The 27545-nt window shown below is 35.4% G+C and overlaps 1 protein-coding gene across 1 annotated transcript; it reads right to left on the bottom strand.

The window, feature by feature from the left end:
- Positions 1–802: 802 nt before the first annotated feature.
- Positions 803–26384, bottom strand: LOC121995083 (separase-like). The gene is made up of 28 exons (XM_042548918.1): positions 25583–26384; positions 25329–25503; positions 25139–25246; positions 24019–24153; positions 23500–23939; positions 23234–23348; positions 23022–23147; positions 19585–19788; positions 18370–18663; positions 18180–18299; positions 17874–18095; positions 17684–17794; positions 17413–17559; positions 16929–17300; positions 16747–16836; positions 15520–15777; positions 15318–15441; positions 14395–15228; positions 14017–14257; positions 13822–13924; positions 13497–13667; positions 3701–3756; positions 3375–3604; positions 3041–3287; positions 2420–2816; positions 1888–2127; positions 1615–1702; positions 803–1545 (listed from the first exon to the last, which is right to left on the bottom strand). Exons 1-28 carry the CDS (start codon positions 26338–26340, stop codon positions 1022–1024), a joined length of 6930 nt encoding a protein of 2309 aa, XP_042404852.1. The 5' UTR covers positions 26341–26384; the 3' UTR covers positions 803–1021.
- Between the last annotated feature and the right edge of the window lie 1161 nt (positions 26385–27545).

Genomic DNA, 27545 nt, shown 5'->3' with positions numbered 1-27545 from the left:
CCAAGAATGATTTGAGGGTTAATTAATTCCCGGAAAGATTGTTGTTTCTTGCAGTTTGTCGCTAGCTGTGCATGAAAAAATCTAGAGCTCAAACTCATGGAGCGATTTTATAAACAATCGATTGATAATTTTAAAAAAATAAATTTGAGATAAAGTATCATTTTTATTTTAATATAGTTTAATAATAGACACATTAAAAATTAAAAATATAGATTTAATATAACATATAAATTCATTATTCTAGTTTTACATCAACGTGAAATACGTTTAATTTAATTTTTAATGTTTTGCTTTTTATTATTATAAATAAATTTAGAATAATGTAATAAAAGATAAATATATATTTCTTATGATGTGAAATTTATTTATGTAGAATAATTTATAAATTTTTTATCATTTAAATTTATAGTTCAGAAATAAAATTAACAATTTTTCAATGTGAATCTGAATCGAAGTCACGTAACTGATTAATTGTATCGACATTCACATGAGATTCAAATAACTAATCCATCAACTCGTAGCTTTCTGTATTGCAATATAAATTAAATATATGAAGAAATAAACTTTATTATAGGTACATTAAGGACTGGCAAAAGTTGAGAAGATCGTCAATCATCCCTCTTCGTTGAAATGAGCGCTTACTTTCCACTGAAGGGAATACAAATAATTTGGATTTCACAAAACCAGTAAAGTAGTAATAATAATGGATTCACTAATGCATGAACAAAGATACAAGGCAAGGCTTGCATTTGTTAGCAATTTATATATATGTGAAAAAAAAAAAAACTCAATCCCACATCCTTTGAAATTTATGGGAAGAGGCATCGGCACATTCTGTACAACTCGGTAAACCGTGATAAAAATACAACAGACGTTTGAAAAATTCAAAGCGTACATAAAAAATTTTAGGATCTGCCTAACTATCAAAACCAAGGTGACTCGAGAAATAAGCCCTTGTTTAGAATTGGGAGCATTCATGAAAGAACTCCATGCAGCTGAAATCATACCTCATGATGGTTAGTTAACTTTCTGGCTGCAATTTCTTCCAAATGACTGTGGGTACTCCATAACAAACAGGAGCTGCTCCAATTAGCATCGGGAGTCGGCATGACTCTCGTGCTTGGCTCATGAAGGACACTATCCTGTTCCTCCTGCAACCTTGCTTACTAGCTGATAAATTCTGCAAATTTTCATTGGCCTGTTTCCTTCTAGTCTTTATAGAGGTGGTGGTCACCTCTTTGTTTATGTTCATGCAACTCAACCCTTTCACTAATTGGCCATCCCTTGTGCAATTGTCAAGAGGTTCTGAATCTTTGAGCAGCCATGAATTCAGCAAGGCCTTCCCAAACCGGTCAATATCTTTATCCGTTACATCCCAAAGGTTTGCAATGACACATGGGGAACCACCTAACAGGTAGGATAGGGGAGCACCTTGCGGAGCATAACACCCTTTATGAACGAGTGCCCCACTGCTGCAGCCCATAAGAACAGAGGCAGCACAATGGTCTAACTTCCGAATTTCTTTTTCAGGCATATATTGTGTTCCTGCACCATACATAAATGTCTTAGACTCAAGTTGTTAAAAAGATTGAAAATAGTCTCAAGTCAACTTACCACTTCCATGACCAAAATACAGGAAAAGATCACGATTTTGCAAGGCGAAACTCAGTTCTTTAACAGTAGGAGTTACTCCAGCTTTACCCTGTAGGAATTTAGTTGGATAAGAAAATTATCATATGAACAAATCATAAGGTGGTAGTAATGAAAGCAATTTAAGTGAGGTCATCAAGACCTTTAGTAATGCAATTCCATTTTACAAGATAAGTTTCACATTGTAGATTCATATACAATTACCAAAAAAAACTGATATAAGATTTCAAGAGTCACCTCCCATTCTTGGCTTTTGAACCATTGCTCGAATTCCACTTGTGTATCATTTAGATCTCCACTTGGGTTTAACAAATAGTAAGCATTAACAGGGTCGACAGCAGGGATGATGGTGCCAAATGCCTCATCCTTTTTGTGATGAGAACAGCTTTTGTCAAGTGTTGCAAAGATACTGCCAATGGATGGCATGCGATAAACCTCCTGGCTCCTTAAAATTGGTATGTTCTCCCATGGCAGCATCTGTGGTAATAATAAACAAACGATGATAAGATAAAATAATTAGTTCTTCAATGAATCATATGATGAAAAAGGTTGAATTTAAAAGTCTACTGAAGGGTGTTAAAATAATAACCTTTCATGAATGGCAAATGAAGACAATGGGCATCTAAAATGCATGTATTCAACACAAGACTGCAAATTGAACTAAGATTCGGAAGTTGAATTTGGCAAATTTTCATAACATTGCAGAGTAATATTCAGATTAACTTGAAAATAATTTCAAGTTGGAAATAACATGACTGAGATGCCTCACCTGAACATCAGAATCCAGCACTAGAATCACTGGTTCTCTGTCAACATGTTCTTCATATTCAGTAACCATTTCCCTAACCAAATCATGAATGAAATTGATTGCAGTTTCTGTCTTAGGAGCTGCAGGAAATACTCTAAATCTCTCTTGACCACAGCAGGCACCTCGGCCAAAATAGCCATTGTATAATAATAACTGATGGATGCATGATTCTGCATCAATTATTGACTTTGAACCACCAATGATAGAGCTAATCAAACTATAATTTATTCCATGTTTACTATGGGATTTTAGAGCATTGATTAATTTGTTAATCCTTCTGTCAATATTCCAAAAAATTGATGAATGCTCGCCCAGAAGCAAGCAACCCCAGGGTCCCAACCATGATGTTTCGATGTTTCTGTTCAAAATTAAATAAAAAAAGATCAGTTTAGTTTGAATTTTGATAAATATAGAAATGCAAATCCTGATATCTCATAAAAACTAAATTAAAATGTAAAAAAAAAAAATCCGAACTAATCTTGCAAGATGTGAAAGAATATAATGCACAGGATGCACGATAATCAACCCCAATAAAAAAGTAGCAAATAGAATTAGGCAAACCATATCATGTCAGCATCTTACCTAAGCAATTTGTTTAAACAGTTGTCAAGTCTGATTCTCTGAGACCACCAAGTAGCAAATTTTGTTTGTGTATCAGCTGGTGAAAAGGTTGAATTAAATAGAAAAAGAAAGTTCTCTTCCAAAAGCTTTCTAAAAGATGGTAATACACAATCTACAACAGAGTAATCCCATGGGCAACTCCATTGTTTGGCAGATTCTATATCAGCACCACTGAATTTTTGGCATGAAATGCCAACATCAAGTTGGTCTGATGGAAGAAAAATAAGATGATTCAGCATTTAAAAAATAAATAAAAGAACTGTTAATGTTAGTAGTTTCATTTGAAAAATATTACCTTCTTCAATGAGATTCACAGGCAGTAACATAACAACAGGTTGATTGTTAGCAACTAGTCTTGATACAAGTATCCAAGCAGGAAAAAAAGAAGGCAGAAGTAGCATTTCACCAATGAGGTTAGTATAATCTCCTCCAAGCATGCTTATACAAATTATAGGAATATTAGGGAGGCTCTTGAAGAAACCACATACATGTTCTTCAAGATCTTCAAGACATTCTGGAAAAAGTCTAAAAGCAAAAGAGATATATCAAAGAGAGAAGATATTATAACCATGTCAGTGTTGGTGTAGATGCATGATAGGTTGTTGCAAAAATATCACAAACCTGAGGAATTTGGATAATTCTGCAGTATCATCCATCATATTAGCATCAGAAAACACCTAAAAACATACAATATGCATTTATAATAGTTAATCCATAAGTAGTAAAAAACCATTATTATCCTGTAGTGAACTGGCAAAGGAACAGGTTTACTATGTTTACACATTTAATTAATTTAGTTCACTGAGTTGTCATGCCTGAAAATGTGATGGATTAAAAAGGTTGTCCTTGGAAATACAAATTTGGAAATTAAATTCTGATCTCCATGTGTCTGTATAATTTGAGATAGTTCCTTAAAGATCTTTCACAAATTATATCTAATTCTAGCAATAGGTGTGAAACATGCAGATCAGAAGTAAAAACAATCATATCTTTCTATGTATGGATGTCTTAGATTAGATAGAGAAAGCAATCCACAATTATCCTTGAAATGATATTGCCACCTCACAAAACATGAGTATAGCGTTGTGCACTTGTGTATGAAAAAAAAAAAATATCTCTTCGAGAAACAAAAAAAAATGGTAAATGTCCTAGTCCAATCTGTTAGAAATAATTCTTTATTTCTTATTAATGCACATATGTATGATTTATTTCTCTAATCAATTGCTCATCTGTCTTGATTTATAACATGATTAAATAGCCACAATTATTATTAATGGTTGCATTTATATTGGTCAATGAAGAGACAATTCCCTTCATATTCATGCAAATGAATTTAAAGAAGATGAAAAGATTATTCTCATATTCATGCAATATGAGAATAAACGTATTGCATTAAGAGACAATTGAATGTATACATTGATGGAATGTGTAAATTAAAGGTCACAAAATGGTCCTCCCTCTACCCTATATATAGAGCTTTGCTCCATCAAAGAGGCTATGAAAGTAGAGAGGTCAAGAGGGAGAAACACAATTGTCTAAGGGGTTCTAGTTTCTTCATACTTGAAGGTCATCATGAGCCAAGGTATGTTTTACTTTTAAGTATCATATTGTGAAAATCATCTAGTTCAAAACCTTGGGCATTAAGGAATATGCAATAACTTAATTTACATATGCATATTCACATTCATGAAGATATATATTAGACTTACATGTGGTATTAGAGCACAAGTTATGAACTTATGATTTTCCATTAAAGAATATTTTTCTCTCTTGATCGATTATGTGTTAAAAATATTTTATGTTTTCTTCTTGATTTACATGTACAAATATGAACATGTAATTATGAATGTTCTTGACATGTATGATAACTTTAATTGAGAAAGCTTATATGATTGCACATGTCGAGTAATTATGCAAAAAGAATTTTGAGACTAAAAGTTATGTATGTTTTGATATCTCAACTTTCTAATGGACATAATGTATTAAGCATGTTACACTTATTGTGTTTGATTAGATCTTTGTATACTTTCTAATGTATTCATTCATTAGAAATAAATGACTATGATCATCACATATTTAGTTACGAATGTTTTCTTCCTTTGAGTTTGATTATGTTTAGATCTCTATGCACATGATTATTATGTTTGCTCATGTTTTATGTTTGAGTTTGATGGATCATAAAGTTAAAATTAAACAAATATGAACTTTTAAATGATTATTGTCATTATTTTTTAATTTAATATCTATATTATGCATAATTTGTTAGTCACCAAAGTGGCCAAATTAAAAAGTTTTAGACATTAATTAAATAATGTTAAATTATTCATGAGTATGTGATGCTATAAGATGATATGATGAAATTACTCAACTCTTATCATGAATAATCTAAAGTTCACTGATTATAAAATAATTAAGAATCACCCAAAGGTTGATTACTTTATTTTATGATCATGAATATAATTGTGGTTAATTTATATGTTTTATTAGATATGTTTAGTATATCCAAAGATAATAAACATGTTTGATTAGAGCATATATAATTACCTATTATATAAAATTTTATTTAAGCATCAATTATGTGTGTGTATTGTAGCATCACTCAAAGGAGAACTTCAATATGCATTTAAAGTTCATATGAATGCTATCTGAATTTTATATTATGACTTATGAATCAAAGCATTGAAGTATGAGCATTCTATATAATTTTGCAGCATCAACAACTGTTGCTCTTCATTCGCAAGCCTCGTCTATTACAAAGTTCAATGGACTTAATTTTTCTGAATGGAGTGAACAAATCTAGTTCCATTTAGGTGTTTTGGATCTTGATTTAACACTTCTTACAGATAAGCCTATTGCACTTACTAATACTAGTAGCACTGAACAAGTATCTTTCTATAAAGTTTGGGAAAGATCAAATAGATTTAACTTGATGTTTATACGAATGACTGTAGCAGGCATCATTAAGCCAACAATCCTTAAAAATGATGATGCTAAAGAATTTATAAAATTTGTAGAAAATTTATCTCAATCTGAATCTACTGATAAGTCACTTTGTGGGACATTAATGGGTATGTTGACCACCATGAAGTTTGATGGCTCTTGTACAATGCACGATCATATCACTCAAATGATGAATACTGCAACAAGACTGAATTCCATGGGAATGAAATTGAGCGAGAGCTTCCTTGTGCAATTTATTATAAACTCCTTGCCTCTTGAGTATGTCCCATTCCAAATCGATTATAATACTATAAAGGATAAATGGAATGTGGCAGAATTGCAAACTATGCTTATTCAAGAGGAAGCAAGACTTAAGAAACAAAGAGTTCACTCAATTAATTTCATGAGCCATTTTAATACCAGAAAGAAGCCGGGAAAGAAAAATACAAAGGACAATAATGAACACTTAAAGTTAAATGTGTCATCTGTCCAAAACCAAAAGAAGGGACAAAAGAATGAAAAGTGTCATTTTTGTCACAAGCCTATACTTTCAGAAAGATTGCCAAAAACGAAAGGCTTGGTTCGAAAAGAAAGGTAAGCCCAGTGCTTTTGTATGTTTTGAATCAAATTTGGCAAAAGTTCCTTATAATACATGGTGGATTGATTATGGTTGTACTACTCATGTTTCAAATACGATGCAAAGATTCCTTACGATCCAAACCACAAAGCCAAATGAAAAGTTTATCTTAATGGGAAATCGAGTTAAAGCACTGGTTAAAGTTGTTGGAACTTATGGTTTGATCGTTTGATTTTAGACACTGATATCATTTAGATCTTTTTCAAACTCTTTATGTTCCTTTTGTTAGTAGAAATTTAATTTCTTTATCAAAACTTTATATAGTTGGATACTTTGAAAATGGATATTTCAGTTTGTTTAAGAATAATCACTCATTGGTTCCGGTGTTCTTTGTAATGGCTTATACAAATTAAAGCTTAATAATTTGTTTGCTGAGACTCTATTGACCTTGCATCATAATGTTGGAACAAAACATGATCTAGTGGATGAAAGCTTAGCTTACTTGTGGCATAAACGTTTGGGCTATATATCCAAAGAACGGTTACAAAGATTAGTAAAGAATGAAATACTTCATGATTTGAATTTTACTGATCTTGATATCTGTGCGGATTGTATTAAGGGAAAACATACAAAACACACAATTAAGAAAATAGCTACAAGAAGCACACAACTTTTAGAAATTATACATAACGATATATGTGGACCTTTTGATGTTCCATCTCTTTGTGGAGACAAATATTTCATGACCTTTATCGATGTTTATTCACATTATGGTTATGTCTATTTGTTGCATGAAAAATTTCAATCAATGAATATCTTAGATGTATTTATTAATGAGGTTGAGAGACAATTAGACAAAAAAGTAAAGATTATCAAATCTAATAGGGATGGTGAATATTCTGGTAAGTATGATAACTCAAGACAGTATCTTAGTCCATTTGCTAAATATTTAGAACATGACATTTGTGCTCAATACACAATGTCTGAGACATCACAACAAAATAGTGTTGTAGAAAGGCGTAATCATACTCTAATGGATATGGCTAGGAGTATGTTAAGTTATTCTCCTTTACCCTTATCATTGTGGATGTATGCTTTGAAAACTACTATGTACTTGTTAAATAAGGTTCCTAGTAAGGCAGTTCCAAAAACTCCTTTTGAACCGGAAGGAACCTACTTTAAGACACCTACATATTTGGGATTGCCCAGTGAAAGTAAGAATTTATAATACACATGAAAAGAAACTGGACTAAGAACAACTAGTGGATTTTACATTGATTATTTAGAAAAGTCTAAAGGGTATAGATTTTATTGTCCTAATCATTCTACGAAAATTATTGAAACTGAGAATGCTAGGTTCATTGAGAATGGAGAAACTAGTAGGAGTGTTAAACCACATGATGTGAAAATTCAAGAAGTTAGGGTACAAATACCTTTCCCCATTACTTCTTCTCAAGTTGTTGTTCTTATGGTTGTTGGACATTTTAACAACCTACAAGAACAACAAATGAATGATCAAATATTCCATGTTGTTGTTCACAATGAACCTAATATTGATGAACCACAACCAATACCATTAAGAAGGTCTGAAAGGGAAAGAAGATCAGCTATTCCGAATAATTATGTGGTTTATCTACAAGAATCGGAATTTGACTTAAGTATTGATTAAGATTCAATTTCATTTTCATAAGCCATGGAAAGTGTTAATTTTTCGATGTGGTTTGACGCCATGATTGAAGAGTTGAAATCAATGGGTCACAATAAAGTTTGGGATCTTGTTGAATATCCTGAAGGGTCAAAGACAATTGGATGTAAATGGGTTTTTAAGACCAAACATGACTCTAATGGCAATATTGAACAATACAAGGCTAGACTTGTTGACAAAAATTTTACTTAGAAAAATAGTGTCGACTATAAAGAGACCTTTTCTCCTGTCTCAAAAAAGGACTCACTAAGAATTATTATGGCAATGATAGCTCATTATGATTTAGAGCTATATCAAATGGATGTGAAAACTGTCTTTTTGAATGGGGATTTAGATGAAATTGTTTATATGGACCAACATAAAGGAAAAGGATACATAGTATGTAAGCTTAAGAAGTCAATATACGGACTTAAACAAGCTTCCCAACAATAGTATCTTAAGTCCAATGATACTATAGTTTCCTTTGGATTTAAGGAAAACACCGTAGATCGGTGTATATATCTAAAGGTAAGTCGGAGTAAGTTTATTTTTGTGATTCTATATATTGATGATATCTTGTTTGCTTCTAATGATCTTGGTTTAGTACATGAGACCAAGAAATTTCTATAGGAGAACTTTGAAATGAAAGACATAGGTGAGGCATCCTATGTGATAGGAATTGAAATATTCCGTGATAGATCACAAGGAATGTTAGGGTTGTCTCAAAAATCATATATTACTAAAATTCTAGAGAAATTTAGAATGGAAAAATGTTCTTCAAGTATTGTACCAATTCAGAAAGGTGATAAATTGAAACTTATGCAATGCCTAAAAAATGAATTAGAACGCAAACAAATAAAACAAATTCCTTATGCATCTATCGTTGGAAGCTTAATGTATGCTCAAACTTGTACCAGACCAACCATCAATTTTGTTGTTGGAATGATGGGCAAGTATCAAAGTAATCTAGGACTGGATCATTAGAAAGTTGCAGAAAAAGTTTTGCGATATTTACAAGGGACGAAAGAATACATGCTCACTTATAGGAGATCCGATCATCTTGAGGTGATAGGATACTCAGATTTAGATTTTGCTAGATGATTGGATGCTACAAAATCCACATTTGGCTATTTGTTCCTATATTAGCTAGAGGAGCAATTTCATGGAAAAGTGTGAAGCAGTCAATCATTGCTGCTTCAACTATCGAAGCTAAGTTTGTGGCATGCTTTGAGGCCACCATTCATGGATTATGGTTGCGGAACTTCATTTTAGGACTTGGAATAGTCGATAGTATTGCCAAGCCTAGGGCTGTGCAAAAAAATCGGAAAATAAAAAATCGGACCAGAACCGGTAGCTTACCTGTTCTGGTTTAACAGTTAACCGATTTTAATTGATTTCGGTTAATTGGTTTTTACCGATTTACCAGTCCGGTTTTCGATTTAGGATTTTTTTTTTTTTTTTACCAATAAACTAGTTAACCGATAGACCGGTTAACCAATAAATTGGTCCTATTATTATTTATAAAATTAATTATATATAATATATTATATATATTGGGAAATTTTTAAAAAGGTAGATAAAATCTTATAATAAATAAAGATTGTGTAACTTTTGTAAAGTTTTAATATGTGCATAAGCATTTAAAATCAAAGGACTAATAAGTATTTTATTAAACTTTAGAGTTAACTATTAGTATTAGTTAATTTGAGTGAAGAATTATTTTCTTATGTGAAAAAAAACCCACTAACCTACTTACCCAGGCCCGCCCTTTTCTATTACCGATTCTCGATTGGAACTGGTTAATCGACCGGAAATGGTTCAACGGGAACAGGTTCAACCGAAACCGGTAGAACTGATAAGAATATCGATCAGTTAACCGATTCTATACAAAATATGGTAAACCAAAATTAACTGGAACCGATAAATCGATTAACTGACCAGTTGAACATGCCTAGACAAGCAGCTGAAAATTTATTATGATAATGCGACAGCAGTCTTCTTTTCTAAGAACGACAAGTATTCAAAAGGTACTAAACACATGGAAATAAAATACTTTGTCGTTAAAGAAGATGTTCAGAAACAAAGAGTGTCAATTGAGCACATTAACACCAACCTTATGATTGTGGATCCATTAACGGAAGGATTGCCACCAAAGACATTTAATGAACATGTCATAAGGATGAGCATTATGGAAAATTGTTAATAACTCCATAATTAAATTTATGCTCTTTTGTATTTGACTCTCTGAGCTCTTTGAATGTTGTTTTTGATACATTAATACATCCTGTTTTTCTATGTTAGTGTATATACATGAATGAATTATGCAATTATTAACAGAATTTGTCTCTAATAAGAATATTATGGATGGATCATTATGTTATGCCTCATTTTAGTTCATGTTAAGCATAGAACTAATATTGTAATACATGGAAGGAAGTATGTCGAACTAATGATGTACAACCACTATGATGATCCTTATTAGTTTTTGCTTAATGATGATTTATAATTTTGACCAATTTAAGAAAGAATTTAACTTACATATTGTGCATTATATTCAAAGTGAATAAAGTCATATAGGCAAGTGAGAGAATGTTAGAAATAATTCTTTATTTCTTATTAACGCCCATATGTATGATTTATTTCTCTAATCAATTGCTCATATGTCTTGATTTTATTACATGATTAAATAGCCATAATTATTATTAATGGTTACATTTATATTGGTCAATGAAGAGAGAATTCTCTTCATATTCATGCAAATGAATTTAAAAGAAGATGAAAAGATTATAGACCTTTGTGTTAGTTAGAGCCCTAGAACCAATCATTTGATGATTGTATTATGGACTCATTGTATCATATTCTTATATAAATAAAGGCATTTTGTTTTGGTTATTATACTTACTTGTATTGGTGTCAAATAAACTAAGTATAATAACATCCTTGAGTAGAAAGTTCTCACCTATATCAATCGGTTAGTTGAACCGATAGTGAGATGATATAAGGAACACTACTCTTAATCATTCCTAGTCGAGTATTAACATTCAGGGACAACGTTAATGCAATAAGACTAGCATGTAGGTCAACTCGATGACTTAATCTCACAAGTCATGGATATAGAGATATCAAGTTGGCACATGGGTATGCATTGGAGAATGTATACTGAATGATCCGCCATGAGAAAGTAGCATGGATCGTTATATGAGTGTCATATACTTTCTCATGTGGCTATTAGTATAACTACTAGTCCTTGGACCTGAAGTCACCATGGATCCCTACATAAGGAATTATGTACTTTGGTTTCGTCAAACGTCACCCGTAACTGGGTGGACTATAAAGGCGATTACTGCAGAGGGATGTGAGTGATGTAAATGGGATCTATCCCTCCTATATGAAGAGAGCGACATCGATATTCTTGATAGAGTGAGACCACGAAGTGCATGGCCATGCCTAAATGAGTCAATATGAGATATTGAGCTAATTTGATTTAGTGAGTCTACTTGGAGTTCAAGATTTAATTTGATCAGAGGATGACACGATCTATGCCTCACATTGATCAATCTAGATGTCTAGGATAGAAGGACACTTGTCATATATTGTGGGGAGTCACAATTAGTAGTCACAAGGTGATGTTGGATCTCGACATTCTTGTAACTTGGGTAGTAATGATGTGTTGCTAGATACCGCTCATTACTTATGCTCCTAAATGGGTTTAGGGGCATTGCCGACGTTACAAGAACCTATTGGGTCACACACAAAGAACAAGTGGACGGAGATTAGGTTCATATGATGAGCCAATTGGATTAGGTTCATATGATACACCAAAGATTGGATTACGATTAATTCAAATTAGACTTATTGAGTTAGACTCAATTAGATTCAATTGTTGAATGAGTCTAATTTAAATTTGATTCATTGAGTCAATTTATATTAATGAATTGAGATTCATTAAATTGAAATTGACTTAAATTAAAGGTTGGATTCAACTCAACAAGGAAAATGGAAGGTCAAGTTTGACTTGACCATTTGCCACATCATTAATGAGTTGGCAAGATGTGGACCAATGATGATGCTCCACATCATCATGATGTGCTACCTCATGGAGGTTACATATCCCATTCCATTTAATGTGACCGGCCACATTAAATGAGGGAAGTTACAAGATGTGGTCGGCCACACTAATGTGTGTAGAGGTTTTCATTTTGTGGCATTGATGTGTGATTACTCATTCCATCATTTTCCTTGGTCTTTCTTCCTCCTTCTCTACTGTTGCCGTGGGTTTCAAGCAAGGGAGAAGGAAAGTGAGTGAATCTAATCCAAGAAGAAAGGTTAGTAAAAGTCACATAGAGATTTTAGAGGAGTGTGTTCTCTTCTTTTCTTTTCTTCTTCTTCCAATCCCATCCGAGAGCATCAAGAAGTGCTAGCACACTTGTGGTGTTCTCTTCTCCATCCTTTGAGTGTTAGAGAACATTTCTTGTTCGTGTGGATACTTCTAGAGAGTTGTCTACTTTGATAACTTGAGATCCGGCACTTTGGACAAGCGGGATTCGCGAAAGGCACGCATCGAAGGTATAAAAGGTTTTTCCCTTTGTAGATCTACTGTAGATCGAAGTTTGTAAACTCGTACTCGTATTTTTCGAAAGTTTTACTTTGCACGGATCCGATGGCTGGGGCTTTCGGGGTTTCCGCGACGCGAAAACGCGGTTTTCGCGGCCCGAAAAACCCAACACTTTGCTCTATCAAAAAGGCTAAGTATCATATTGTGAAAATCATCTAGTTCAAAAGCTTGGGCATTAAGGAATATGCAATAACTTAATTTACATATGCATATTCACATTCATGAAAATATATGTTAGACTTACACAATCATCCAATCCACAGACAGGATAACCTATATAAGATGTACTAATCTTGAACTAGAGGGAACCTTTTAATGGGATGGCCAATATGACTTCACACCTGAGTCAAGACACATGGCAACATGCTATGGTACTCTGCAATTAAGTAACATTATGCAATAGTGAAGCCACAGTCCTACAATGACATGAAAATTTGGTAGTTAAACCAAGAATAAATTATGCATACAAAATGTTATCGTTAAAAATTAAGTTTACATAAATGATTGGCAAAATGTTGTGTTTGTAATTTGATAACAAAGAAGATTACTAGAAAAGCAAGCAAATAGAAATGTTAGGAATTACAAAGAATTAACAACAGACCTTGAGAGGCTGACTGTCGAAATATTGACTGTCCACATTTGTACCAATTGAAGCTTGGTGGAAATATGCAGCCCAATGGTTTAAAGAGAGAGATTTTTCAGTTTGCACAGGTAATGAAACAGAGCAATCGATTGTGGAGAATAGAAACATCAAAGACAGCAGACGAGAGACCTGCATTATAAATGGGAACCAAAAGAAATGCTGCTAAGTAACTGCTTGATCAGTGATGAGCTGCTTATTGCCTATGCAAAATTGGAAATGTCACAGAAATCAATGAATAGAATATCAAAATTTATTCATATTAGAAAGAAGTATGATTTGTAACCTTGTGAAAAAGCAAGGGATTTTCACGGCAGAGTATGAAAGCATTAAGTAACCAAGTACATATAGTTGTCATCTGGATCTTGGAGAAACTGCAACAATTGGTCCTGCAAAGAACAAAATGACAATCATGTCATCTTCTCAAGTAATTAATTATATCAAATAAGGAAAATTATATACTTTTGTAAGGCCAAATGACCTGGGATTCTCTGATGTACAATTCTTCAAACAAAACCAACTCATGTTGTACAACACTGCTGCACGTTCCATGCGAAAGAAATCACCGAAAGTCTCATCCATAAGAAGGTGAATTAAGCTGGGATCAGATGTTCCATAGAACCTAAGAGATTTCCAATTGAACATCACAGAAATGCAACGACCAAAGACTTCATGCACTTCATTATTTTCATGCTTTCCAGAGTGAGTACCAAGACATTTTGCTAAACAAAAAAGACAAACAAATAAGGGAGTTAGTTACATCAATACCTGATAGAAAAATTAGCATCATGGAAACCTTAGAAGAATATCTTAAGACGGAACAGTATTTTAGTCAAGACATAATACCAAAGTCCAATACCTATCTTGATGAGAAGTATTGTTGTGAGATGCCGACTATAAGATTCCCACTTCAGATAAAGAATATCCTGCATGAATCCAGTTTCCACTACTTGGAGAATGAGGCACCTCCAACATTTTATTTGGTTGCATCCACATTCTTCACTTCCACAAGCAGCTTCAGAACTCTTGTAGTGTCCTTTTGATAGTTTAAGCCCAAGAGTAACGGACCCATTGCAATTGGTAGATGTATTCACAACATTAATAGTTTGGGCAGTAGAACGGTTTCTTCTTGGTTTAGTATGATGGCTGAGATCCTTCTCTGAGGATTTAAATGACTTTTTAGAAGTTTTCTTGACTTCTTTGGCATGCGATTTTAACCCTGAATTGTCCAAAAGCCTTAGCTTATCAGATTCCTCTCTACCTTGTCCTGAATTGGGAACATTTGTATGTCTACTCAGTGAAAGGCAGATACTGCAAACAGGTAGTTTTACTCCCTTGTTAGTTGAGCACATTTTAGTGTGATGTTGAGCTGAATTTCTGGCTTCTCCAATTATATAAGTTCCTGGCTTCTGATAGATGTTAATATAAGTCCTAACAGAAGCCTGTTCCAGTTTTTCAATAGCTGATCTATACAAGCCTAGTGCATCAGGCAAACTTCCAGAGCACTCGGTTTGCATTCTTTTGGAGAAGATGTTTCTAGATAAATCACCAGCTTGCATGTCAATCATAACCTCAAAAGTCATTTTACAACGCTCGCATGAGATCATGTGGTGATAGTCCACAAATAGTTTTTTGGCATAGTTAATCTCATTTGCAGCCATGTCCCAGCACTGTTTCCTACAGTATAATTGACCTGGCAAATACAGGATCAAGAAATTTGCTTCAGCCAGTAAAAAAATGATAAATTCAAGCAATAATAGGGAAGATAATTAAGTAAAATACCTAAATATATTGTGAAAGTAATTGCAAGGACTGGGAAGCCCCTTAAATAGGATATTTCTTTTCCTATTCGAAAAAGATGTTCTGCCTCAGCACCATTTCCGGTTGATTCACAGATAATGCCAACCTGAGGATGCAAGTTTATGAAGCATGACCACTAAAAATGAATAATAAAATATCATTAACAGAATAACAAATTATGAACCTGCAATGTGCTTTCAAGGTAGCACCTAAGAACACCCCATACACTATGAAAAGAATCAATTGAATTGCCTGACTTATTAGCACCCGGCCAAGCATCTGTAATAGCATTGCTCACTGCCTCAAGGCATATACGATCATTTGTAGACTGAGTAGCTTGATCAAGCTTGGTTTTTGCAGACTGTTCAGTAACTTTATAAATAAATTTCCTCCTAAATAATTTGTCCCTCAGACATAATGCCTTTCTCGCGTACAAAAGAGCCTAAGCATCACAACATCATAAGATATTTAAGGATATACAACAACAACCGAACTTTATCCCACTAGGTGGGATCGGTTATATGGATATTTAAGGATATAGCAAAACAAAATAAAATGCGATACAAAATGAAGAATTCTATTATGTACGGGTGAATTATGGCATCCTAGTAAAATAGAAAAAGGAAAACTATTAGACTACAGGAAAATGAGAGCTTTACTCAATGCTTAGCTGTGAATAGAAAATACTTAAGATAGATTATCACTTCTATCTGCAACCAACTCATCCATTAAAGGAATTATCTACAAATCACTTTTTGTGTTGTAATGTATCATTAAAGTTCTGATCGAGGGTCAAGACCTCAATCCAGTGGCATGACTGGAATGATCAGTATTTGTGCATGGACGAACAGTACATTGTGTCTGTGTTAACTCATGATGATGTAGGTACAAAGAAAAAGAAAGAGTATATGAGGTGCTAGAGGGTGGTGAGAAGAAAGACAAGGGAGCCTTTCTGTCATCGTCCAGCATGCTTGGACAATGATGATCTGGAGAAATTGACAAACACTTGAGTCAACCACCCTGCCAAATGCCTATTCAACTCCATATTGAGGAAACTGACTCGTCAAAATAGCTAACAGAAGCACCTCAAGGACTCATCCATTTTCAGCTTATAAAGTTGCATCCATGACCCAACTTGAACCCAGTACAAGCAGCACATAGTGAAACCTCAATGGCTCAATCTATGATTCAAGTTACAAAACCATCTCTAAAATTGGACTCTGCAGTAGACCGCACACTCTGGCGTCATCATTTCAAGTCAACACGCAAGACCCCTATTGATCATATTTAAAAAAATTAAGAAACAACAAATTTCAAACACAGATCTGCACCATGTTAGATATTCATATCCTAGTCTGACTATCACTACAAGACATGAAGAGTTAAGTAAGAAAGACAACGTGTATATTACCTGAATGAATCTTCCATTGGAGAAAAGCCTTTCAGACAAGTCATAGTAAAGATATGAAGCCATGAAAGTAGATTCACTGGTCAAAGGAACCTAAAAGGCAAAAAAGGATCAATTGATGGTAAAGAGTTTATCAATAATAATAACCAAAATACAGTTTCAGTCATTTCAAAAATGTAACTCACCTTTGAGATTAGAGACGATGCGACCTTTTCAACCTCTTGAATGCTCATTGTAGCACCAAAAGGCATGGAGATAGAACTCCCTCTTGGTTCAGAGAAATGAGAATCTGTTGGCAATAACTTCTGCAGAAATGTGCAGAGTGTTGGCTGATCACCTTTCATGCAACTTATCCAATAATCCAAAGAGTTGGCATTTGAATCATACATCTCTGAGATACTGAAAACAAACCCTTCATGAATTGGACAGCGACAAAGAGAATGGTTTAGCCTTCTGTTAGTCCATAGCATGGTAATACACTGCTCCAATGGTACATTCTTCGACAAGCAGAATTTGATTATCAATTTGCATATCTCAATTTGGAATTTCAGGCAACCCTGAAGAGTAATGTGAACATAGTAAAATATGCTGTTCATAAAATATACCAGAAAATTGAAAGGAAAGACAGTTGGGAAGGAATAAATTCATCAAAATGTTTTAGTAGTTTACCTTTAATGAAAGCAAATCAACTATAGAGCATAAGATAGGTAAACTATCAGCTAATGGACACTCATAATTGTTGCCTGTTGAAGGAGAACCTTCAATATTGATGCCCGACCACAAACTCAATGCACACTGAACATTATCAAGAATTACCTGCCTCAGACAAAGAAGAGTCAGAAAGAAAAAATAAAGAAATAAATTTCCAATTATTATTGCTTTTGCACAAATAATAGAACTACAACTATTGCTTAATTCAAAGGAAAGTTGGAACTCTTACATCCGAGTCTTGATTGGCCTCCTGAGCACATTGTGCATACAAGAGGTATGTGAGAGCCAACTGATGAGCAACTAAAGCAGCAACTTGAGAAGCTTCACCATATGTGAATCTCTTTTACAATGAGATGACACACTTTAATTAATTTAACATATTAAAACTAAATGATGAAAATTGTAACCAAGAAACTTACAAGTAATGACACTGCTTCAGAAAGGCATTCAAGACATTTGTTTATGCCTTCTGTTCCAAGAGCTCTTAAACCCTTTCCTTTCCTAACTAGAATTCTTGATTTTTGCAAGTTGTAATCTTTTGATGTATACACATAATTCAACAAAAGGTCCATAATCTTCAATTCCATTTTTTGGCACAGATTTGGATTGTGAGATTTGAACAGTTCATAAGCAATAAGTTCCTACAAGAATGCAAACCACAAGATCATAAAATTTTGTTAAAGGAAAACAAAGCATCAACTTAAAAGGAAACTAGGTGTGCCAACCTGTTCAAGGATTTTGCCTATTATTTTCTTTGACCAATTCAAGTCACAGTCGAGAAGCAAGTAATAGAGAATTGGAGCGTTATCCACTTCATGTACCTCCTTAAATTCTTCACAAAGGATCTGAACTTAAAAGGTCAATATTTAAGTAAATTATAAAAAGATAAGAATTATCCAATAACCCTGTTGTTACCTTAACCCATTGATGCATCAAGTTTGATAAGCCAGTGTCATTTAGAGCCTCATCAGCAGCAGAGAATTCATATAAACTCTTAACAATAATGCCTTTTATGTTTACTCTACCATATTTATGAAGAAATCCAATTATCTTCGAAATACGTGCCAATGCATCATTAATGGCATCTTTATAACCATCTTCATCAATATTATCACTATGGAGTTTCTTTGAATTCAACGAGTGCAAACTACAAGTAAACCTCACATATTTCCATATAATTTCAAGGCACAGCTGAAATGCTTTAGATGCCTGAAAAGAAAAGAAGACTTGTGAACAGAACATGTTTGAATCACTATCAGAAGCATTGAATATATCAATAACAAAAGCAGAAAGAAAAATGACAAAATGGCAACAATAAAGCAGAAAAAAAATATTTCAAAAGCTAAGAAATGTTTCAATTACTATCAAGTAATTGCTAATTAAACATACCAAAAATAGAAACAGAATAGAAAATAGAAACAATATAGTGGAAAACCTTTTGTTTAGCTTGATCTCGTGTTGTGCCCTGCAATTAGAGGGTTTCCATATGGACATATCTTTCATGATTACTAAGGTATACAGTTGATCTACTCTTTTAAATAATTCAATGCTTAATGTTGCTATCCTGCAAGGAAAAATGGATGTGAAGTATGCTAAAGGCTCTGCATGGCAATTTCCTCCTAATCCAATGGAGGATCCAATATCCGATCCGAATGGAGGTGGGTAAGGAAGGACTATCGATATCCGATCCGAATATTCAATTAAATAATACATATATTAAAGAAAATTTTCTTTTCTCAAAATTCACTAACTATTTTTGTTGATGTTAGGAGTAGGCTATATAGATATTTAATTTATTATATATATATATATATATATATATATATATATATATATATATATATATATATATACAGTTTTGTTAAAATGCGGACTTCTGCATGCGGACTCATCCGCGACCTATAGATTTTGCTTTTTTTTTTATATATATTTTTGATTTTTTTTTTACCTTCCTCGTTCTCCTCTCTCTCGTCGTCGTGTGCATGTGCCAGCCTCGCCGGCCTCCTCGCCGCCCACCACCCGCCGGCAGCCAGAATCCCAGCCGAAATCTGGCCGCGATTGCGGTTGCTAGCGTGGTGGCCAGATCGCGGCCGGATTTCTGCTGGATTCCAGTTGAAATCCGGCCGGGACTCGGATGGAGTCTGGCAGCGACCGGATTCCGGCCGCGATGGCGCCGGATTCCAGCCGCGATGGCGCCATCGTCATCGCGACCGCACTTGCCTCCGTCACGATCGTGTCCGGACGTGCCCGTGTCAGGATTCCGACGAAGGCGCGTCCGGATTCCGGCGCGATCACGGCTGGAATCCGGATGCGACCGCGCCGGAATCCAGTCACCTGCCCAACACCGTCGGAATCACCTGTATCGCGACTGGAATAGAGATGTGGCCGGAATCCATGCCACGATCCCCGACGGGTTCACCCTATGGGCTATAGTGTGGGTGGGTCCAGGCTGCCGGAGGCCGCCGGCGGTGGGCAGATGGCCGGCGGCAGAGCAGGTGGCGCGCGCGCGATGTGAGCTGCTTCTCGGCGAAATGCGCCGAGAACGAACGAAGCAGGAGAAAAAAAATAAAGAAGAAAGAGAAATTTTTTTATAAAAAATTAATAAAAAAATGACATGGCATTAAGTCCGTAGCAATCCGTAAATAATGGTCCGTAGCATATCATTTCTCTCTCTCTCTCTCTCTCTCTCTCTCTCTCTCTATATATATATATATATATATGGATATGAGAACAGAGGATATGGAATCCAACCCAAACCTGATCTGTTATCATCCCTGATCCAATACTTAGTGTAAGTACCCCAAGTTGATTTTGATGTGATCAACCAAGTCAAGTTAGACCCTATTGTGTTTGATGTCTTCTGTCTAAGTGTGCAGAAACTTAAAAACACAAGAAGTCGAACGGAAGACGCGGCTAGCGAGGAGGATAACACAGGAAACGAGTCGACGAGCTTGGTGCATCCGAGGGACGAGGTGCTGCGGAAGAGAACACTGATGGATGAGAAGGGCATGCGCGATGTTAGAGGGATGAGAAGCCGGGGAGGAAGCCTACTCGAGGAGAAGGTCGGAGTTGGATTCAGGTGAGCTCAACTCCAATTGACCTAAGCATCACCCATGCAAAGAAAGGACTTTGGAGCTGCCAGCCCAGAGTGAAGGCGCCTCCAAGGGTTTTGAAGGCGCCTCAAGCGCCAACAGTGGAATTGCTACTTTCGGGACCCGAGGCACCTCGGAAGAACACAAAGGCTCCTCGGAGGAACACGAAGCGCCTCGGAGGAACATGAAGACGCCCTCGCGCATGTTCGAAGGAAGGCGCCCTCCTCCTTAGAGGCGCCTCTGAGCGATGAATATCAACAGATACTTTATCCCATGAGGTTATAAAAAGCCCCCGATGCTAAGAATGAAAACAACAATCACTGTATTTAATTACCTAGCTATTCCTGTGCTTTTAAAGTGTGTAAAAGGCTTCTCTACCTTCAACGAAGGAGATCTTTAGTAGGACTGTAAACGAGCCGAGCCGAGCCGAGCTTTGGGGTGTTCAAGCTTGTTTGATAAAATAACCAAGCGAAGCCGAGCCGAGCTTAAAATGAAACAAGCTTTTGAAATGAGTGTTCAAGCTTGGCTTGGTTTATTTTTTATGAGCTTGAACTTGTTTGAAACTTGGCTTGATCTTGGTTCGTTTAGATATTATCAAGCTCTCAATTCAAGCTTGGCTTGAGCTTGGTTCGAGCTTGGCTTGAGCTTGGTTCGTTTAGATGTTATCAAGCTCTCAATTCAAAGTTGTTTGATTGTTTGAAACTTTTAGTTGTTTGATTGGTTATTGAGCTTGATAATTTAAATTTATTTATTTTATTGTTTATTTATCATATTGAAAAGAGTTTTATTAATGAATATGGTTCGTGAACATTGTTCATGAACGTTGTTCACGAACGTTAACGAGCTGAACACATATATGTTCAAGCTTGTTTGTTTAGCCTAACGAGCTGTTCAAGTTTGTTTGTTTAATTAATCTTATGTATATTGAACGAACATAAACAAGCTCTTACTAAGCCGAACACCAAGCTTGTTCACAAACGCTTGATTCATTTACAACCCTAATCTTTAGTAAGCTTTCAACCGCCTTGAATTATCAACCTCCTCAGTTGTAAACCAAGTAAAATTTTTGAGCCTCTTTATTTTATATTGATTATTTTAATTGTTTAATTAATTTAATTATCCTTGCTAAACAAAAACAAGAGATTTGACTAACTTATTTTTAGGAATATTCACCCTCCCTCTAGCCGGCCTAATACAAACCTACACTTAGTTGCTACGGTTTTGTCTAATTGATCAATTGATTATCTGATGAATAATTTGTATGACCGTATATGGCTGACTTGAGCAAAGTGAATAGACGGAGTGCCTAATTATCGATGCTAGACCCTAAACACAATCACAAATACATGTTTGCATGTCTTCAGTCTTCTTCAAAATTCAAACTAGCTGCCTTGTGCAATTTTGATTTGGATCACCTACCTTTGAGTCCTCTCAATCTGAGCTATCCAATCTCAAGTCCAATCATCTCGATCTAAGCAACCTACCCTCAAGCTCGATCACCAAATCAAGTCAGCATAACTAACCTTGTGTACTGAATGCACTAATCATAAAATATAACCTAATAATGCAATCCTTTGTCAAACATCAAATCCTATAATCAACCTTGATCACAAGAGAGGAAACAACACAATCACTATTGGAACAAACCCTTCCTAATGGTATTTTGTAATCTAAATTAATTACTACAATATTATAGTTCCAATCTCTTTAATAAAAACACCAAACCTCAATCAAGTCTAGAATTTCAAACAAAACAATTATAAGAAAATAACTACTGTGACAATTAAGCTTTCAAGAATTTGTGACCATTGTTGTGCCACTAAATTGTTTGTTAAAGACTTCACATAAAATAGCCATATAGTATACATGGGTTGAAATGTCGTTCCGTGCCGTCCGGCACAGACAATTTTTACTCTTCCGTCGGATGGCCGAAATCGGCACAGGAGGCGTCCTGTCTCGGCGATGCCGGAGGAAACGCAGGACGCCTTAGACACTAAAGGCGTCGCGCGCGATGCCTTCTACGGCGCCTAAAGCATCTAGTGACCTTATCGACGTCGCCAGATGCTTCCGACGACCCTTCCGACATCGTTGGACGCCAAATATCAACAAATAACATTTAGTCAACAAATAACATTTAGTCAATTCCACTTCATGCTTTGCCACATCTTCAATCAAATGAAAAGAAGTACAAGACAACACAATAAGGAGAATTAGAAATTACGATGGTGTTTGATTAAATGACTGGAATGACTATGGATATGGGTCTGATAATAAGCTGGAATGAGAATGGAAATTGAAATGAAATCTCCTAGTTATATGGGTTTAGTTGATTCCCATAAATCTATAAATCATTCCTAAATTGTCATTTCCAAACCCACAATCCAAATACTATCTTTTACTATCATTCCATTCCCTCTTCCTAAACCCATCAACCAAACAACCCCTACATAAATAAAGATACTAAAGACGTAATACCTTCTCCAACAATCCACTATTGTAGCATACAGCTCCAACATTATTTATTGATGAAATAAGAAACTTCAGCTCTTGCATTTCTATCCTTGTACTTGAAATGATATCATTTATAACTAGTAGACTTTTCTGAAATTAACATAAAGTGTGAATTAGTAAATAACAAGAAAAAAAACAAAAAATCTCAAATTTGGCATCTAATTATCAAAAATAACCTCGTAACTTTTGTCAGCTATAAGGGAGATTTTGAAAGCTGATAATGCAATTTGAAGTAGTGTTCCTTGGCTTTCCACTAACCTCTGTTCAATGCTCTTAAACATGACACTGCATCTACAAGTTCATTAGCCAATATCAAAACCCAAAAAAGGATTTCATAAATAAAGCATGCTTAACAAACAATCAAATGAATTGCTTGGAATAGCATCCATAAATAATATGAATGCAGATTGAACACCTGAGAAATTTTTCTTCATAACCATACCTAGTAGAATCAAGGAACAAATCACAAATTTGATGTAATGCCTTCTGGAGATAATTTAATCCATCAGAATCCAGAAGAGGTTCTTGTGCAGAAGCAATTCTTTTCCAAACTATGCTCACAAATTCCACCATTTGCTTGCAAGGAAACTCTAAAGCATCAATGTATGAAATGAATGAGACTTTTCCATGTGTTTGCATACAAGAATTACTCAGGCCAGATTTTGAAGAAGACAAAAAACCATTACTTGTGTCTTCTATCTCACTACTAAAGTCCATCCCATCTTTATGGTTTATAATATCAAAGTTGGCTAATTTTTCCAATATAAAAGACAAGTTTTGCAAATCAACTCCATTTGCACTTTGATTAGCCTGAATACAACTAAACTTGAAGTGCAAACCAATAGCATAAAGAGTTAAAATTGATGTGAGAGGAAGTGACACCTGAGAAAAGCAAATACATCATTTCACTAAGCAAAGGATGAATTGACGACTACAAAAAAAATAAACAAAGTGTATGTACCTGACATATATCTCCACCTCCTTGACATAATAATTCTGCAGCACTTCTGCACATATCTAAATTGGAAATGCAAATTCGGCGAGCAAAATGTGATACAAATTCAAGAAACTCATCTGTAGCATTCAGTAAATTAACCTAAACAAGGTGTGAAAAGTGAATGCACATAGAATAGTTTTGAAGGAAACAAAATACTAAAAAGCTACTGGAAGAATATAGGTTACAAAATACCTTTGATTCTGCAAAAAGTTCTATAGTAATTTCTCAATATGTTACTTGTGTATAAAATTCTCTTTTGACAAGAAGATGATTGACATCAAGTGGATGTTATCATTTAAGCAACAGGAGCTATGGCAAGCACTGATGTGCAGTAGCTAGACTGTCTCTAAAGGAGTAAGCATTATCAACTTTACTAATGTACTTGCAATCAGCAGATAATATGGCAAAGAATCATTGACGATTTACTTGCTAATTATTTCCCCTCTCTTGTTCTTTGTATTGATTGGTACCAACCTATTTTAGCACATGTCAACTACGACTAGCATAGTATGCACGGCACCTCACAAGTATCAATGTAACAGTATCTAAAACCACAATGTTCTTTTCTATATTCTAGGACACTATCTCAAACTACTACCATATTAAAAGATTGATACTGCAGAACCATAGAGGATTGCGACTATGCATGATTTTCAAAATCAGTCAATTAGGATAAGAATTTCCAACTATCTGATCTTTTTCAAGAAATCAAGCCTCCAACACAAATGAGTCCAATTAAAATTTAGAGTCAAACTGATATTGACTGAAAGTTAGTAGTAATTCATGAGCAAATACAATAGAAAATAGTAGAATAAATACTAAATTCAGGATGCACAAGAGTTACAGAAACAGATTCAAATTTGGCATTTAAAGATAAATAATTTGTTTTTCATAGAAATAAGACCTAAGACAATTTTATTTAATCAAAAATTGATGTGTAATAGCATTAGCAAATGAACATAACACAGTTAGGCAGCTTTGGTTGGCTTAATATGATTTTTTTTCACAATGATTCCAAACAGATTGGTTTTACGAAGACAATAGTTGGTCAATCAAATAAGTCAAAAGGATTAAAGAAAACCACCTTGCAGCTGCATAAAATGGATTGCAATGCTAATCTAAGAATATCGAGCAAAAGAGAGCTTCCATCATCCCATTGCAAGTCAACAGATGAAGATACTTTTCCCATTCTCTGTTAATTAAATATCCAAAAGATCAGCATCCATTAAAACTAGCTACTGTTGCACATATTTAGACTTCATATTACAGCATACTTTATAAAAGTGGTCTATCGGGGAAGACTTTGCACATTCCTTCAATGTCCTCAGGCAGAAATGACGCACCATGTCTCCTTTAAAGAGTCTGTATTCTTCAAGTAAAAAAAGTGAACACCTGCACATAATGTCAAGCAAATTCTGGAATCTCCGGAGTCCTTCTGGATTTAAAAACCTGCATGTGTCACTTTTCATTTTATTTGATTATTGTTTGGATAGGTAATCAGTGATAAGCAATTGTCCAGAACAAGTACCGAAGCCAAGGCTGAACTTGATCAATCAAGGCTAAAATCCTATCATATGTCACCTCCTTCAGATTTTTACTCTTGTACGATGAGCCCACAAGAACGGTAATGACTGTGATAACCAGTGTGGTGACATCCGGATCATCAGTTCCAACGAGGGCCGGATCAGGTAAATAGCAACCAGGACTGGAAAATTTTCCTTTGCGCGACTTGGGAACCGGTGCAGCCTCAACAAGAACCGACCTTAGGTTCTCTAGAAGCGCTAAAGCTTCTTCTTCAGCTTCAGCGTACCTCTCCCATGCTTCCAACGAGAAGACTAGATGGCCTTTCTGGAGGTGAATTGAGTAAGCTTTGCCGGCAAGGCAAGGACCAATGCAAGCCAAGCAGTCGAACAGAAGGCGGTACACTCCGAGCAGCTCGGCCGCAATCTGGTCGTCGACAGTAGAACTTAGCGTTTTGGGGCTCTTTCGGAGTAACGATGGCAGGATTTTGAGGGCTTGGCAGAGGAAGGGGAGGAATCGTTTCGCAAGGAGGCGGATCGCCATGGGGTCGGGCTCTGACGCTTTCTTCTTACCGCCTCTCTTCTTGGGAGCGGCGGCGGTGGCACCGGCCTTCGTGGGTGCAGCCGCGTTAGGGTTTTGGGAATGGAGAGGGATGAAGTCGCCGAAGGGGAGGAGGAATGAGGCGAACCGATCGTAGATTCCAGCGCGGACGAGGCCATGAAGAGACTCGAGAAGAACGGAAGCGGCGTCCGCATCGGCGGCCATCGGCGATGCGAATCGAGTGTGGCCGGGATGGGGAGCAGAGCGGAGTGAGGAGGAAGCCTCGAGGAAAAGGGGATAGGAATTTCAATTATACGCGGGAAAATTAGACCGCCATTTTAGAAACTTTTCGACTAACTCGGGTCGGTTCAATTATCGGACCGGCTGACACAAACTTCTCAATTAAGGTGGTTTGGCTAAGTATTGAACCGGGCACGGTTGAGAATAGGACAGTATATAAAGATTAAAAAGATAAAATTAAACTCGGTTTTTTACCAAAGGGGCGGACATGTTTTCATATTTATCAAAATAAATATCTTAATTTCTAAATTAACAAAGAGAGCACCAAGATATTCCTTTTCTACCGCTCCGCCAATCTCCTAAATCTCCTCCCCTCCGACACCATTTCTCAATGCATCCGAACCACAATTTAAGATTTATAAATCAAAAGCCGCTCCTTTTGGTTCGAATGCACGTCACCTCATCATAGGTCTCATTTTAACTCTCTCTTTCATCTTTATGTTCTTATATTGACAACTTTAACACGAACCTCTTCCTGCTTTCCCATATCTTCTTCGCATTTATGCGGCAAATTGCAATAGAGTAAGTAGAGAGCTTGTGTTTTGTCGTAAGGCATTAAAGAGACATTAAAGAGTGTTACTTCGAAGGATTACTGTTTTGAAGAAAATCAGCGTGCTAGGTCAAATTTCAAATAAGACTACATTTGGTAGAAGAAGAGAGATACAGTTTAGTTATTTACATATAGCATTTCCTAAAAATTTGTCTGTAATATCAATAAAGACTAGCATGTTATTCTTTAATCAAATCCATAAAAGTTTGACATCATAAATACTTTCACCTCGTTCAACCATTCCTATTATTATAAATTATAATTTTGTTGATATCCAAAAACCTGAGTAAGTCCATCAGTGGTTTTTGGTCAAAATTCACTGATGGACCTAGAGAGATCAAATTGCACCCAAATCAATTCCTCTGACTTTTTCATGCACTAAGGACTCCAACGATGTCGTCTATTATTGATTTAGATCTCTCCGGAGTTGATATAATGTTACGATAAATTTCAGTCATAACGTGGGTCTAATATTTTCCATATCAGACCCAGCGTGGACCTGATACTATCTCATATATGTTGGTGCAATATCCCTTTAGGTCAAGGTTGACCTGGTTGACCAAGCTTGAGTCTTGGTTTG

This window comes from Zingiber officinale, chromosome 6A (genome assembly GCF_018446385.1).
Source record: "Zingiber officinale cultivar Zhangliang chromosome 6A, Zo_v1.1, whole genome shotgun sequence".
Taxonomy (NCBI): Eukaryota; Viridiplantae; Streptophyta; class Magnoliopsida; order Zingiberales; family Zingiberaceae; genus Zingiber; species Zingiber officinale.
The sequence above is the reverse complement of the archived record's forward strand: the minus strand, read 5'-3'. Positions and strand labels throughout refer to the sequence as shown.